Source organism: Cryptomeria japonica, chromosome 11, assembly GCF_030272615.1.
Source record: "Cryptomeria japonica chromosome 11, Sugi_1.0, whole genome shotgun sequence".
In the NCBI taxonomy this organism is placed as follows: Eukaryota; Viridiplantae; Streptophyta; class Pinopsida; order Cupressales; family Cupressaceae; genus Cryptomeria; species Cryptomeria japonica.
In genome coordinates, this window is record NC_081415.1 from 581694514 (window position 1) to 581707310 (window position 12797).

The window sequence follows — 12797 nt, forward strand, 5'->3', positions numbered from 1 at the left end:
AGTTTTTTATTCAAGATTTAGTTTGATTTTCCATAGTAATCATTTTGAAAATCTAAGTCTTGTACAATCTGATTTTAATTTAATTTGAAAATCCATAATTCTTAGATTTATCATTATTTTCAAATTAATGTTTAGTTATTTCCTTGAAAGGTCTCAAATCTCCTATAACGAATATATTATGCTCAAATCCTAACTTTAAGCTTTTGTGTAGGTGTCAAATGACGACCCCCAAGGCCGGAGGATCCATTACTCGACAGGCTCTCATCAAGGAGGATCAGAGAAATGACGAATTAGAGACCAGGATCGTGTCCAAGTGGAGTAATATCGGAGACACCAACCTAGGAAACTTCAATGTGAAGAAGTTTCGGGAAGCGCCCTACATTGGCAAGCCGTCACCTGTTGCAAAGAAAATAATTGAGAGTCGCATCATCAAAGCTGCAGGTTTCCCTCCCGCAGTCAAGTGTCATGAGTTGATGATTGAGTGTGCCCGACACTATGATTGACACTCAAGGACGATCGTGGCCGAGGATGGAACTATCCTAGCCTATCTTTCGGAGGAAGCTATAAGTGAGATTTTTCATCTCCCGGAACATAGAGACATGGTCTACAAAAGTCTAGAAGGAGCTAGGTCGATCTATGAGGATGATCCTGATTCTTGCCTGAACTTCATCAACAAGAATTGGCTACTCAAGAGCAGACCTCACCTGAACAAGATTCCCAATACACCGCACAAAATCGACTTCCAAGAAGAGTTCAAGGATTTGATAACCTTGCCTAATTGGGTCACAGGTGCTTCTCAAACTTTCTTCTTTGATAAATGGATGTTCTTCTTCATACAACTGATTGTCCAAGTAAAGGGAATGCTCAATTGGGCTAGAATCATTAGCAATAGCCTGGATGTGCAGTTGAGAAGACTAAGGCCTACCAAGTCATTCCACATGAGTTCATATGTTGTATACGCCTTGATCAGAGGTTTTGAGCATGCAGAACTACCTCACAGAGGAGTTGTTGGAAGGGGACCCGGAGAAATAAGAGTTTGTGATTCTTATGTTCAACTACATCATCCACCCAGAAGTGACTACAAGCTAGTCAATGATACCTTCACAATGAATATTACCAGGATATTGCAAGGTGGGATTCACAATCGACTATCTCTGGACGCACAAGAGCTCGTGAAGAAGCATGGTGCATGGTTCATTCAGTTTCCAAAATTCACATACATCAGAGTTCATGGGTGTCCTTCACCTCCCTACATGTTGCCAAGATATCCTACTGACAGGATAGTACTACTTGGGGTGACTAGACAGTTGGCAGCTTATGTGAAGGCATCCAGACACAAACATGGAAATGGAATTCCCGTGCCCATCATACTAGGGAACTCAGTTGAAGTGTGTCCTAATACTCAAGCCGCGGAAGATGCAGAGAAGGAATTATCTCTATACTCATTCACGTCCTTTGCCTCGAGAGAGAATTTTGATCCTCATGGTCATATAGAAGAAACAGTCGGGAAGAAGTACATGCATGAGTCTCCGGTGGAGGAATTTTGGATGAATGTCCAAGATGATGTCGAGGTCAAAAGAAAGATACATTCCAGGTTACCCTTGGATCTCATCAGGAAATGCAAAATTTATAGAGTAGCCGATCAAGCCCAGGATAATGGTAGATACCTCCAGTCATCCTATGAAAAGGAAGACAAAGAAGTGAAGATAGATTGGAATGAGCCCGAGGTTTTAGACTTGAGAGCTTTGATGGGTCCCGTTTTATCTTGCACTCGCAAATGGGTGGATGTACAACATCAAAAGTTGAAGGAGCAGAATGTATCTATGACATTCACCTTGGAAGCAAGGCCAGAAGAAGGAGAGGCAAGTGTGAGTGAGAATACTTCTCATTCCAAAGGCTCAAAGAGGAAAGAAGGACCCGAGAGGAAAGAATCTTCCAAGAAGAAGCAAAAAATAAATCCTGATCGCCCACCAAGCACATCTTCTAGGCATGAAAAGGAAGCAAGTCAAGGAGAGGATCAGAGGCAGATAGTATATGAAATTGATGAGTCTATGGAATCCATGGTACACAATGATAAACAAGGCAAAGGACAGACACTTCAACATTCATCAAGTCAATCTCCCCAAGTGGGTGCTAATGAGCAACGTGAAGAAAAGAATGATGATGAAGCAACATCTCCTTTTCGGGAAGATAGACCTCTACCTAAAGAAATACAAGTGAGGGAAACAAGATCTGCCATTTCGGATTGGCTGAAAGAGAGGCTGACAAGGCTAGTTGTGGTTGAAGAGGAAGAAGATGTATTTGACTTGGAAAGCCTTATAGGAAATTCTCATGAAGTAATAGAGAAGAAGAAGGCCACAAAGATGTCAAAGGTAATTAGAGATGAGACAGGATCTAGAAAAGTGCAGATAGCTACACCAGTGGTGGACAAATATGAGGATGAGATTTTGGCAGAAGAATATGATCTAGAAACATTTGATCTTGGTCCACTTACCACCGAGCAGGCTATGGAAGAAGCAACTGATTCACTGAAAACACTCAAAGACAAACTCAAAGAGGAAGTGGAAAAGAATAAGAAGCTTGAAAAGGAGGTCAGTGCTTGAAGGAATTATTTTAGCCATCTTAACTAGCCTTTGAGACGACAGGATCCAGCAATCTCCTTTACATGCACTTCCTCTTGAATCAATAAGTGAGGCAGAAAGGGCGAAGAGCCTAGTTCAACTCATGAGTTCTTGGATTGATGAATCGCACAAGGGAGCCGTTGAATTTGCAACAAGAATGATGAAGACAGTTCATCAGGCTATCCAGGCCCTTGAGATTATCCATAATCTAATGATAACTGTGGTTGCATTCACTCACACTAGAAATGTTATCATCCCAGTCTTACAAGTGATAAGAGAAACACCAAGACGGATTCTGACACAAGAGAAGATAATGGATGGAGGAACCCATAGCCTCCTACAGTGGTCAGCTCTGCTCCAGATGAAGGAAGTCCTTTTTGAAGACGTCAACACCAGATGTAGCCGAGTTGAAGGCATCATCCATCCAATTCAAGACAAGGTGTTTGAGGTGTTGTGTACCATCCTTGACAGGCGGATTGAGATCAAGACAGATGTGGACATCCAAGAGTTGGAGGACAGAATCAAGGTCATCTTTTGCAAGGAAGAGAACATCAGCACAGAAAGGCAACGAGATCAAATGTATGCTACTATGTTCCTGATTGAGAAGACCAAAGAACTTGAGCCTGGGTGGGAGACGACTCTTCTCACTGCTTTTGATCAAGTCCTTCATTTGGAAGAACGAATGAAGAATCTTCCTGAGATTCCCATTGTTGAGATTGAAGGAATTGTGTCCAGATTCATTGAATATGCTAGAAAAGAGCATAGGGAAGGGAACAAAGTTCTAGATGAAAAGTTGTTATAAGATGATGTTTTAACTTAATTCTTATTGGTCTCTGTCTCCTCGGTATTTGTGCCAATTTTGTATTGGCTATGGATTAATAATGTTTATCTAAATGGGGACTTTTTTGTAACAAACCCTAATTAGGGTTTAGGTGTCAAAATCTTAGCCATTGATCTTTTTTTGATCCGGGCCGTTCATTGTACTTGAGGATGCTATATAAGCCCTCACTCATTTCATTTTAAAAAAGTTAGAGACAGAGAGAAAAAAAGTTAGAAAGTTGGAGAGAAATAAGTTTAATTTTGTTAGTAGCAAATTTGAGTAGTGAAGAGATAAAGTTGAACAATTGTTGTTTATTTGGCTATGAGATCAATGAAATATTGAAGTTATGGTGTTTTGTTGCAATCCTTGTGGCTATCTTCATGGTTGTTTATCTTCTTGAATCACTCTTAGTAGAAATATCATTTAGATTTTAAGTTTGAAGGACGATTGTTGTGCTTGATCTTTGATAAGACTCACATTCCAAACTACTAGCTTCTTATTGATTGTAAGAACGCCTTGTGTGGTCAACTGGAAACATTGAAATTGATTAAGAGTTCAATTATCATTGGAAGTATTGGTACGTATCTCTTTGATAGTATCTACCTCCTTGGTGATTTGAAAATCGTTGAGTACCCTTAGAAGATCGCACCAATTCCAGTGGAGTTGTAATCCTTTGGCAATACTGAAATTGGTAGAATCTTATCAAGACCAGCCTTCATCAAGTCATTCTTAGGGTTAGTTTAAGTATCTCTTCCTTGAAACCCTCTATCTTTTGATCTTTTTGAAAATCTATTAGTATTAGGAAAATCCTGTTTCCTCATTTGGAAAGATAGTAACACGGACAAGCTTTCTTTGAAAGTACGTAAGGCTCCTTGAAGAAACAGCAAACACAACGACCACTGGTGCTTATCCGCGAGTAGAGATCCTACAAAGCAGAACCTTGAAGTCCTTTCGATTGATCCTTTTTGCGGTATCTTCAGCATTCAGAGACTTTACTCAAGAGAGGATAAGATACCTCTGGGTATTTTATTCTGTGTTTGGTTGTGTGCAAAATAACATCAACAATTACCTAAAATGAACATGTGTAGATAAGTTGTTTTTTCTGTTGGCAATATGCTGGATTTGGTTAAGTGTTGTCATTGATGTCAAACTGTATCCCGGTTGGACCTATCCCGGTTAGTCTAGGTGATCATCTTGGTTTTGGCTATGATTCTTATTTGGAATGATCGGATCTTTGGAATCGGTTTTGGATCCTTAATCTGGATGGTTATATGCTTGCTATATTCTATTGGTTCATGATTTGGTGCTTTGTCTGTTATTACTTTTGGTATTTACCGGTACCAGCTAGCTTCTAGCTTTCTTGATAAGTGATATTTGGTGTTTTGGTCAGACCATCTTGGTCCGGCTTATGGAATCGGTTTCTATCATGTTGAAGGTGCTTCTTGATCATATTCCAAGTGTTTGGTGACTTTGCATTGGCTGACGTGCTATTATGGTGGTCCTATTTGGATCTGGTTAGACTTTCTGTGTTACTTCACTAAGGGTTTCTATCGGCTGGTGAAGTGTGTTGGATTTTGGTCTTAGTGGAATTTCCGGTGGATGGAATTGTTTGGTTACTTGTTTTAGGTCCATGCTATGTAATGTTAATCATAATATTGGTCCGATGGTACCATGTAATGTAATTTTTTGTTATTATGGGTTTATTGGTTTAGGGTTTAGCCGACCTTGTTAATAAGGTTGATGATCTGTATTTATAGGTGACTTATTCATGTAATTTGGATATCAATGGGATGGATGGTTATGTTTGCATTATCAGAGGAAGGTTTATGTGTGAACAAGTGATATATCATACGGTGAAGGTTTTTGTATTGTAGGGCAGACATCTGTGCTTAACCGAAATTGTATCAATCATTAGGAGATGCTACTTTCAGAGTTCATTCTTTTTGGATTGTAGTCCGATGTTTTTGTAAGCCAGTGAGACTTCTTTTTGTGATGAGCAGTGCGCTCTAGGTTGTTGGCCTTTCTGCAAGTGCAAACCCCATTGTAATTGTTCACAATGCTACTGCAGAGTATTCATCTGATTGTGGGTAGGGTTTCCCACCGTGGTTTTTCCCTTTATCGGGTTTTCCACGTCAAAATATTGGTGTTGTGTGTACTTAGCTTTCATGTTCTATTCTTCGTTGTGTTGGTTCCTTTGTGCTCCGGTTTAATGGTTTTGATATGCATTAAGTTCTGATTTCTGATAGTAAACTGATTCACCCCTCCTTCTCAGTTTCTCCCGGTATCATATCTGTCTAACATTTTCAACTTAAATTTATTAATTTTTGTTATTCATTTTTAGAATGATTTGGGCATGGCCACATGCTTGACTAGGTGTGGATACCATTTTTGTTTCTTAAAACCCTTCCTAAGTTGGCCAAAATGTCCATGTCCTGTGGTTTATAAAATATAGGAGAATGCAGTATGTGCGTGTGGCAAAGAGATTGTTTAATATTTTATCCTTAGTGAGCCGTTTTATCTTACGCTCACAATTTTGTTGTAGAGTGCTGGTCATAAATTGATCTTGTAATACTGAAGTCGACACGTGGACACAACATAGTACAATACCTTGGTGCTTTAAGGTGTAGGTTTTGGAATGCTGGAGAATCACATGCCTCAATTTTGGCTAGTCAGTGGGATCCACTGTTATTGTACTATTCTTTGACTAATAATATTTTTTTGGCAGTAACAATTGCTGGACTCCTAAACTATTGTATAACAATGAGTCAGTATTGTAGAAACAAATTGAGAATAGATAAGGGACTCTATTATTAAATTTGGAAAGGGTTTATTTATTTATTTATTAAGGAAATATCTTTTATGATTTACTATTTAAGTACAGATGCTTCAAGAATGTAATGTGATATACGTGAAATATGGATGTATGCATTTGATTTTTTATATGTTCTTTGTACAGACAAATCCAAAGAAGACCGAACTTCAAAAATCTGAACTGACGACTGAACTTTTAATAACAAGCTTTATTATGTAAATGATATGTCATACCATGTGGAAATTTCCAGTTAAGAAGCTTTAGCTGGTTGTGCTTGTTAGATTGAATTTTACCTCAGACACAACTGTGAAATTTAAGTGGTGTTACTCACATAGTTGTGTCTTTGAACTTACTTATGTAAAGACTCTGCTTGCTAGAATAAGTTGGAGGTAGGAATCCCACACATGCTTTGCTTACAATCTGCACCGACTTTAGTCTGATTATACATGTTCATCTGATGTTAATCAGACCCTATTAACTATTAGTTTACTCCAGATCATACTCAAGCTCCTGATGTCACTGGACTGTGTTTGTTCATAAAGAATTCTTTAATTGACTTTGGAATGCTAGCTGGTTATATGTATGGATAGTGTGGTATTGAATGCTGAGATCTAAAAAATGCAACCATTTATTTTTTAAGTAACTAGTTACATTTTCTGATTAAACATTCGCTGGTAAATTGCGTGCAGGCATACTTAATGCATTTGACACAACGAACTACAGCCCAACCATTTGGCCGTGGTGCATTTACCCTTGCTACTACATGGACTCTCTTGACAGAGGTTTTTTCCATCTTTCTCCCTTGCCTTACAAAAAAGAGACATACATGTAATAAGTCTACATCCATGATGGCAATAGGTTATGGATTTATCTTTTGTGCTTTTATTTGATGATATTTTCTCCTATACCAAATTTGCAGGCATTGACAATTCCTACTCTTGAAGTGTGTGGGCGTGTACCGTCCATGCGTAATATGATTGTAAGTTTCATTTATAGTCCGTTTTCCTCAAAAGTCCTTCTCCAGTGATTTTGTTTTAAATTTTTAATACAGGGAGGATTCCTGAAAACATGTCAGTTAAAGTTAATTTGTTGAATCTGTTTGTTTTGATTACAATGCTATAATATATGACAAAAGCTAGCTTGCGATAATAGCTAATCAAGGCCAGGAAAACAAAACCAGAGCTAAAATGAGAGCTCTGTGATGTTTTTTCATGCAAACGGTATTTCATGTTGGTAATAAATGGTGACCCAAAATACCTAAAGAAATAATTGCCAAAATAATATGTTTTTACTGCAATATATGTGCAAAAAATACCAGAAATATGAAGTATGACACGGTAGTCTATTTACAAGCATATTTGAAAAATCTCCACCATTTCAGTCACGAAAGTGTATATACAATCATCTTTGAAAAGTTGAAGGCAGTCAAGTTATGAAAGTATATGCACAATCATCTTTGAAAAGTCTTCAAGGCATTCAAGTTATGAAAGTTTATACACAATATCTTCGAAAAATCTCTCAAGCATCTGAATTATGAATGCTTTCTTAAACTTCAAAGCATTATTTGGAAACTTTTACATTGTAATGTTGAAAAAGGAAATGAGAGATTATAATGTAATGTGACAAATCCATTCTTTGCTACATTTTTTGAAAGTCATTCGAACTGGTGGCCTTTATACTTAATAGTATATCTTTTTTGATTTTCCCCTTCATTGGTAATGGACACCTTTCAGTATTCTAGCTAGATGATCACTTTTTGTTGCCGAATAATTTTGGCTTCTCGTTGTCAATTCTGAATTATTTAGGCTAGGGGTTTAAGGTGATTTTATCAAAATGCCTGTTAACATAGATAGATGTTTGGGAATATGATAGTAGACATGATAAGGGCTGAACTGTGGATGGAATAGATTGAAAAAGAAAATTTATAAAGCTTTAGCAGGTTAAACTGGGAAAATCTCTTTTTTTTTAATTTGAAATAATTTTCTATTAGGTGGAAATGAGTAAAGTGAATGTCAGATTGAAAACACAGGGATCTGCATCTCAGTATATTAAGAAAATGTAATATCCCCTAATTGGGTATGCCCTAAGTTTGCCCTAATTCTTGATTTCCAAATGAATGTGGATTTAGAGAATACGTTTCACCTGACTGAAGCCCTGCAAGCAGATTAGAAAATCTCTTACAACAATAATCCCAGTAAAATGATTAGTGAGTTCATATCAGAACAGTAGTCAGATTAGTGAATCCATATCAGAACAGGAAATCAGATTAGAACAGTAAACCAGATTAGTGAATTCATCTCAGAGCAGTGAATCATATTATCATAATCAGTAGCAGAATGATCGATTCAATCATTAAACATTCCAAATATCTTGGAGGGCTCAACCATAGGAGAGCATGGGAGAATGTGACTTCGATGGGGTGTCTCAGACCCTCTACCCTAGGCCCAAGAGTGGATATTCAATCCCTCTTGGCCTCATGTGGCCAATGCCATCCAGATGAGGTGGTCTACCCAGTGAGGTGTACGCTTTTCGTTATCCCCTTATCTTTCCAACCTTCTCCTTATCTCTATGATTGGTCTCCTTGTATTTATGCACCGCAATAGGAGAAATAGGTTGCAATGGGGTGCCTTGGAAACCATCTCCTCTAAGCCCAAGGGTAGTACCTTCTGTACCCCCCTGGCTTCATGGAACCATCTATTCCCCTCATAGAGGTGGCGTATCTAGAGGAATGCCCCTTCACCGCGCCCCTCTTGCAGACCCATTTCCCTCATGGCCGGAAACACTTATTAAATATAAAGGAATATAGTAACACAACTAACTGCAGAATGTTATTAAATCAGACTGGTATCTATTAGAGTATGTATAATCAATTATGACACAGTATATTAATAATAATAACAAATATGCAGAAATATAAATACACAGTCACGGTGCCGAATATCTATGCATAGAGAACACATACCACACTGTTTTAGTTAATTTCTCTGCTGTATACTTAATGCCTTATCCAATATATCCAGAGTCAGATCGATCTGCTGTATATTCAATGCCTTATCAATTATTAATGCTTTGTTTAATGGATGATGATTATTCCATTTCCCCCTTCTTTGCTTCTCTCATTGTGGTTCTTTATCTTTATAGCCTCATGTCTCGTGGAGAGAGATGACTTTCGGAAGTTGCTGTCTCAGCAGGAGGGTCACACCCCTTTCTTATTGACGTCTCTCCATAATTCAAAACAATTGCTTTTGTTAAGTGCTTTTAATTTCTGTTAGTCATTTTGATTAATTAGTGCTTCTTCTAAAGGGAATTCACTGTCATACTATTCTTTCTATTAATCTCTGTCCAATTTATGGTTTCTCTTGATCGCTGATCTCTAAGGAGTGACTTCTGCTTATCCACATGTGATGTTAGTAGAGGCATAGATGGACTACTCACCGAAAACTCGGCAAGTAGCAAAAAGTCGCCGAGTTTTTGGGCTAGGCGAGTAGTTACGACTTCTACTCGTGGCGAGTTTTTGGCAAAAACTTGGTGACTCCGAGCCAAAAACTCGGCCGCGCAAGCACATAACAAGAAAACGTCAAAAGTTCATTGCATTTCATTTTCTGAGCTGGGTTTTTTGGTGAGAAGGGGGAAGAGTGACCAGCAAGGAGATTTCAAACTATTCTTGCTCATTTCAAGTGGATTTGAAGGGGATTTGAGGTGATTTTTCAAGGAAAATCAGATTCCCAGGTTAGCTTTTTAATTTTTTTTCTATGCTTTTTTAAAACAATTTGTTTATTTTTTGTTGCATTTAGATGAGTTAGAAATGATTCCTAGGTAGTCTAAATCCTTTCTAAGTTATTTGCATAAGATTTAACACTAGATTTGACAAGTTTTGTTGAATTTTTCACAATTTTTTTTTGAAGAATTTCTAGTTTTCAAAAAAAAATCAAACCCTAATATTTAAAAAAAAACAAAGTTTGAATGATGTCTAAATTTATTTAAACTAATGTAGATAGTTTGCTAAATTGTTTAACTAAAATGTTAACTTTCTTTTTCACTTTGTATGTGTAGATTAAGTAAGCATTAATCATGGCAAGGGAGGAATGGCCACTAGATCCATGCCCATCTGGATATATAGGCACCCATCCTAAAGGTGCTGGAGATGGGGCATGGAGGTATGCCTATGAGGGACCCGATCTTGGGTCAGTTATATGCATAAAGTGTGAGAAAATACTTCATGGAGGCATCAACCGCCTCAAATACCACCTTGTAGGAATATACAGACATGATGCTAGAGCATGCCCTGGGACCAATGAAGAAATAAAAAGACAAATGAATGCCCTACTTGCAGCTGGGGAAGAGAAGAAATTGCAAAGGGAGAGGGAAAAGCTAGCCATGAGATCAACCATAGCTGAATCTCAAGGTGTTTTTGTTGACATTGAAGAGGAACAAGAAACACTTGAGGGCATAGTAGGCTCTCGGCGTGGCCCACGTATCTGCAAACCCACCACTACCTCGGCCATCATTTCTGCTTCCTCTAGTAGATACTTGGCATTGTTCCATCATCACGATCAGGGTCCATAGGTGATTATTTTGTGCCTAGGAACACACCTGGAGCACAACCATCATTAGAGGCCACTGTATGGAATAGGGAGGTACATGAGAAAACCGACATTGTAGCAGCTGATTTTTGGTACTTCAACAACATTCCATTCAATGCGGCGGACAATCCTTATTGGCTGAATTTGGTGACTGCTATGATAGTTTCAGGAAACGGGTACAAGGCCCCTTCTCGCAAGGATTTGAGTGGGAGTTTAGTAAATTACTACATAGTCCACTTGATTTCATTTTTAATTATTTTTAGATTTCTTGTTTATTAAATCAAAATTGTGTACTGAGACCTAATTTCACTTTGCTCTTACAGGTTGCTCGCAAATGCAGTTTCTAGGGCAAGAGAAGTGATGGAGGAACAAAAAATTGAATGGGCAAATTATGGCTGCAACATTCTTTCTGATGGGTGGATAGATGCCAAGAACCGCACCATCATCAATTTTTTGGTTGCCTTCACAATCTCTGCAGCCCTTTGTGTAAATTATTTAATCTTTTTGTAATTTGTATTTTTCAATTGTAGGTGTCAGAGCCCTTGGTTTGAGTTCTTCGCTTGGTGGATGGGGATAAAACCCCAATGGGATATCTTTATGAGGCCATGGATAGGGCTAAGGAGTCTATCAAAAATTACTACAAGGGGGATAGACTCAAATTTGATCCCATTTGGGAAATTGTTGATAGGAGGTGGAACAATCAGCTCCACCAACCCATTCATGTAGCAGGGTACTTCCTCAACCCTCGTTTTAGGTTCGGGGGTTCTTACTCAGATTCGAATGGAGAAGTCATGGAGGGCCTCAGTACATGCATTGAGAGGATGGTACCTGATGTTGAGGAGAGAGACCTCATTGTGAGTGAGCTCCAAAATTATGAGGGAGGAAGGGGTAAGCTATTCTCTTCAGAGCTGGCTAGGAGAGGAAGAACCACTCAAACCCCAGGTATAACATTTGCCATTTGGATTTTGGGATCTAAAGTGATTGATAAACTGATAAATTATGTTTTCTCTTTTCTCTTTGCTTTCTAACTTTTCAATTTTTTTTATTTTCCAGATGTTTTGTGGCAAAATTGGGGTGGAAACACCCCCCACCTAAAAAATTTTGCCTTCAAAGTCTTATGTTAGCCTTGCAGTTCATCCAATTGTGAGTGCAATTGGAGGTTGTTTGAAGCAATCCACATGAAGAAGAGGAGCAAGTTAGCACATAAACGCGTCAATGACCTTGTCTTCGTGCAATATAACCTTCGATTGCACGTAAGGAAGGTAGAGGAAGTAGAAGGTGGTCCAATTGACTTGGATGATATAGATCCTTACAGTGATTGGACAACACAGGAGCAGCCTCCATTGTTTTTCGAGGGTGAGATCACTGATTTGAAGAGGTAGGCTATGGAGGAGGAGGGGGGTGGATTTGGGCTGGATGACATTGATGAGGAAGTAGAAGAGGAAGAGGATGAGGATTCATTGCTAGTGCCAGAACAGGTGGAGACATAGCTTCATCCAGGATGGAGGATGAGCCAGCCATACCAAGCGAGGAGGCATAGTCACGCCCACTGTAGACGTCTAGGACTAGACCCTCTAGTTCTACCTCTCCCCAAGTTTTTACTAGAGCTGGGAAGAGGAAGTTGTAATTTTATTTTGTAATGATGTATTTACTTTTGGTTTTACAAAAACTATTTACTATACTGCTTTCAGGCTTCCAACCATCAGCATTCCTCATGAGGATGCGATTTTGTAGAGACTTTGCATTTAAATATATCTAGAATCAGCTTGTTTCTTTTGTGTTATCATTTATTGACTCATTGGATGCATCTTCTCATTAAATTTTGCAAAAAAATTTGAATTTTTTATTAAGTTTAAGCGTGTTTTTAAGTTGCCAAGTTTTTCGCTGAGTTTTTCCCGAGTTTTTTTCCCAAGGGCTTGGCGAGTCTGGCCGAGTCGCGAGTAGTCCAACTATGAGTAGAG

At 38.5% G+C, this 12797-nt stretch overlaps 1 protein-coding gene across 1 annotated transcript in view; it reads left to right on the forward strand.

Moving 5' to 3' along the window:
- LOC131072914 (anaphase-promoting complex subunit 1) overlaps positions 1–12797 on the forward strand; it is a 310855-nt gene that overhangs the window by 107945 nt on the left and 190113 nt on the right. Inside the window, exons 14-15 of the mRNA XM_058009211.2 lie at positions 6943–7035; positions 7173–7232. Of these exons, the coding sequence (XP_057865194.2) occupies positions 6943–7035; positions 7173–7232 (153 nt within the window). The remainder of the gene's footprint in view (positions 1–6942; positions 7036–7172; positions 7233–12797) is intronic.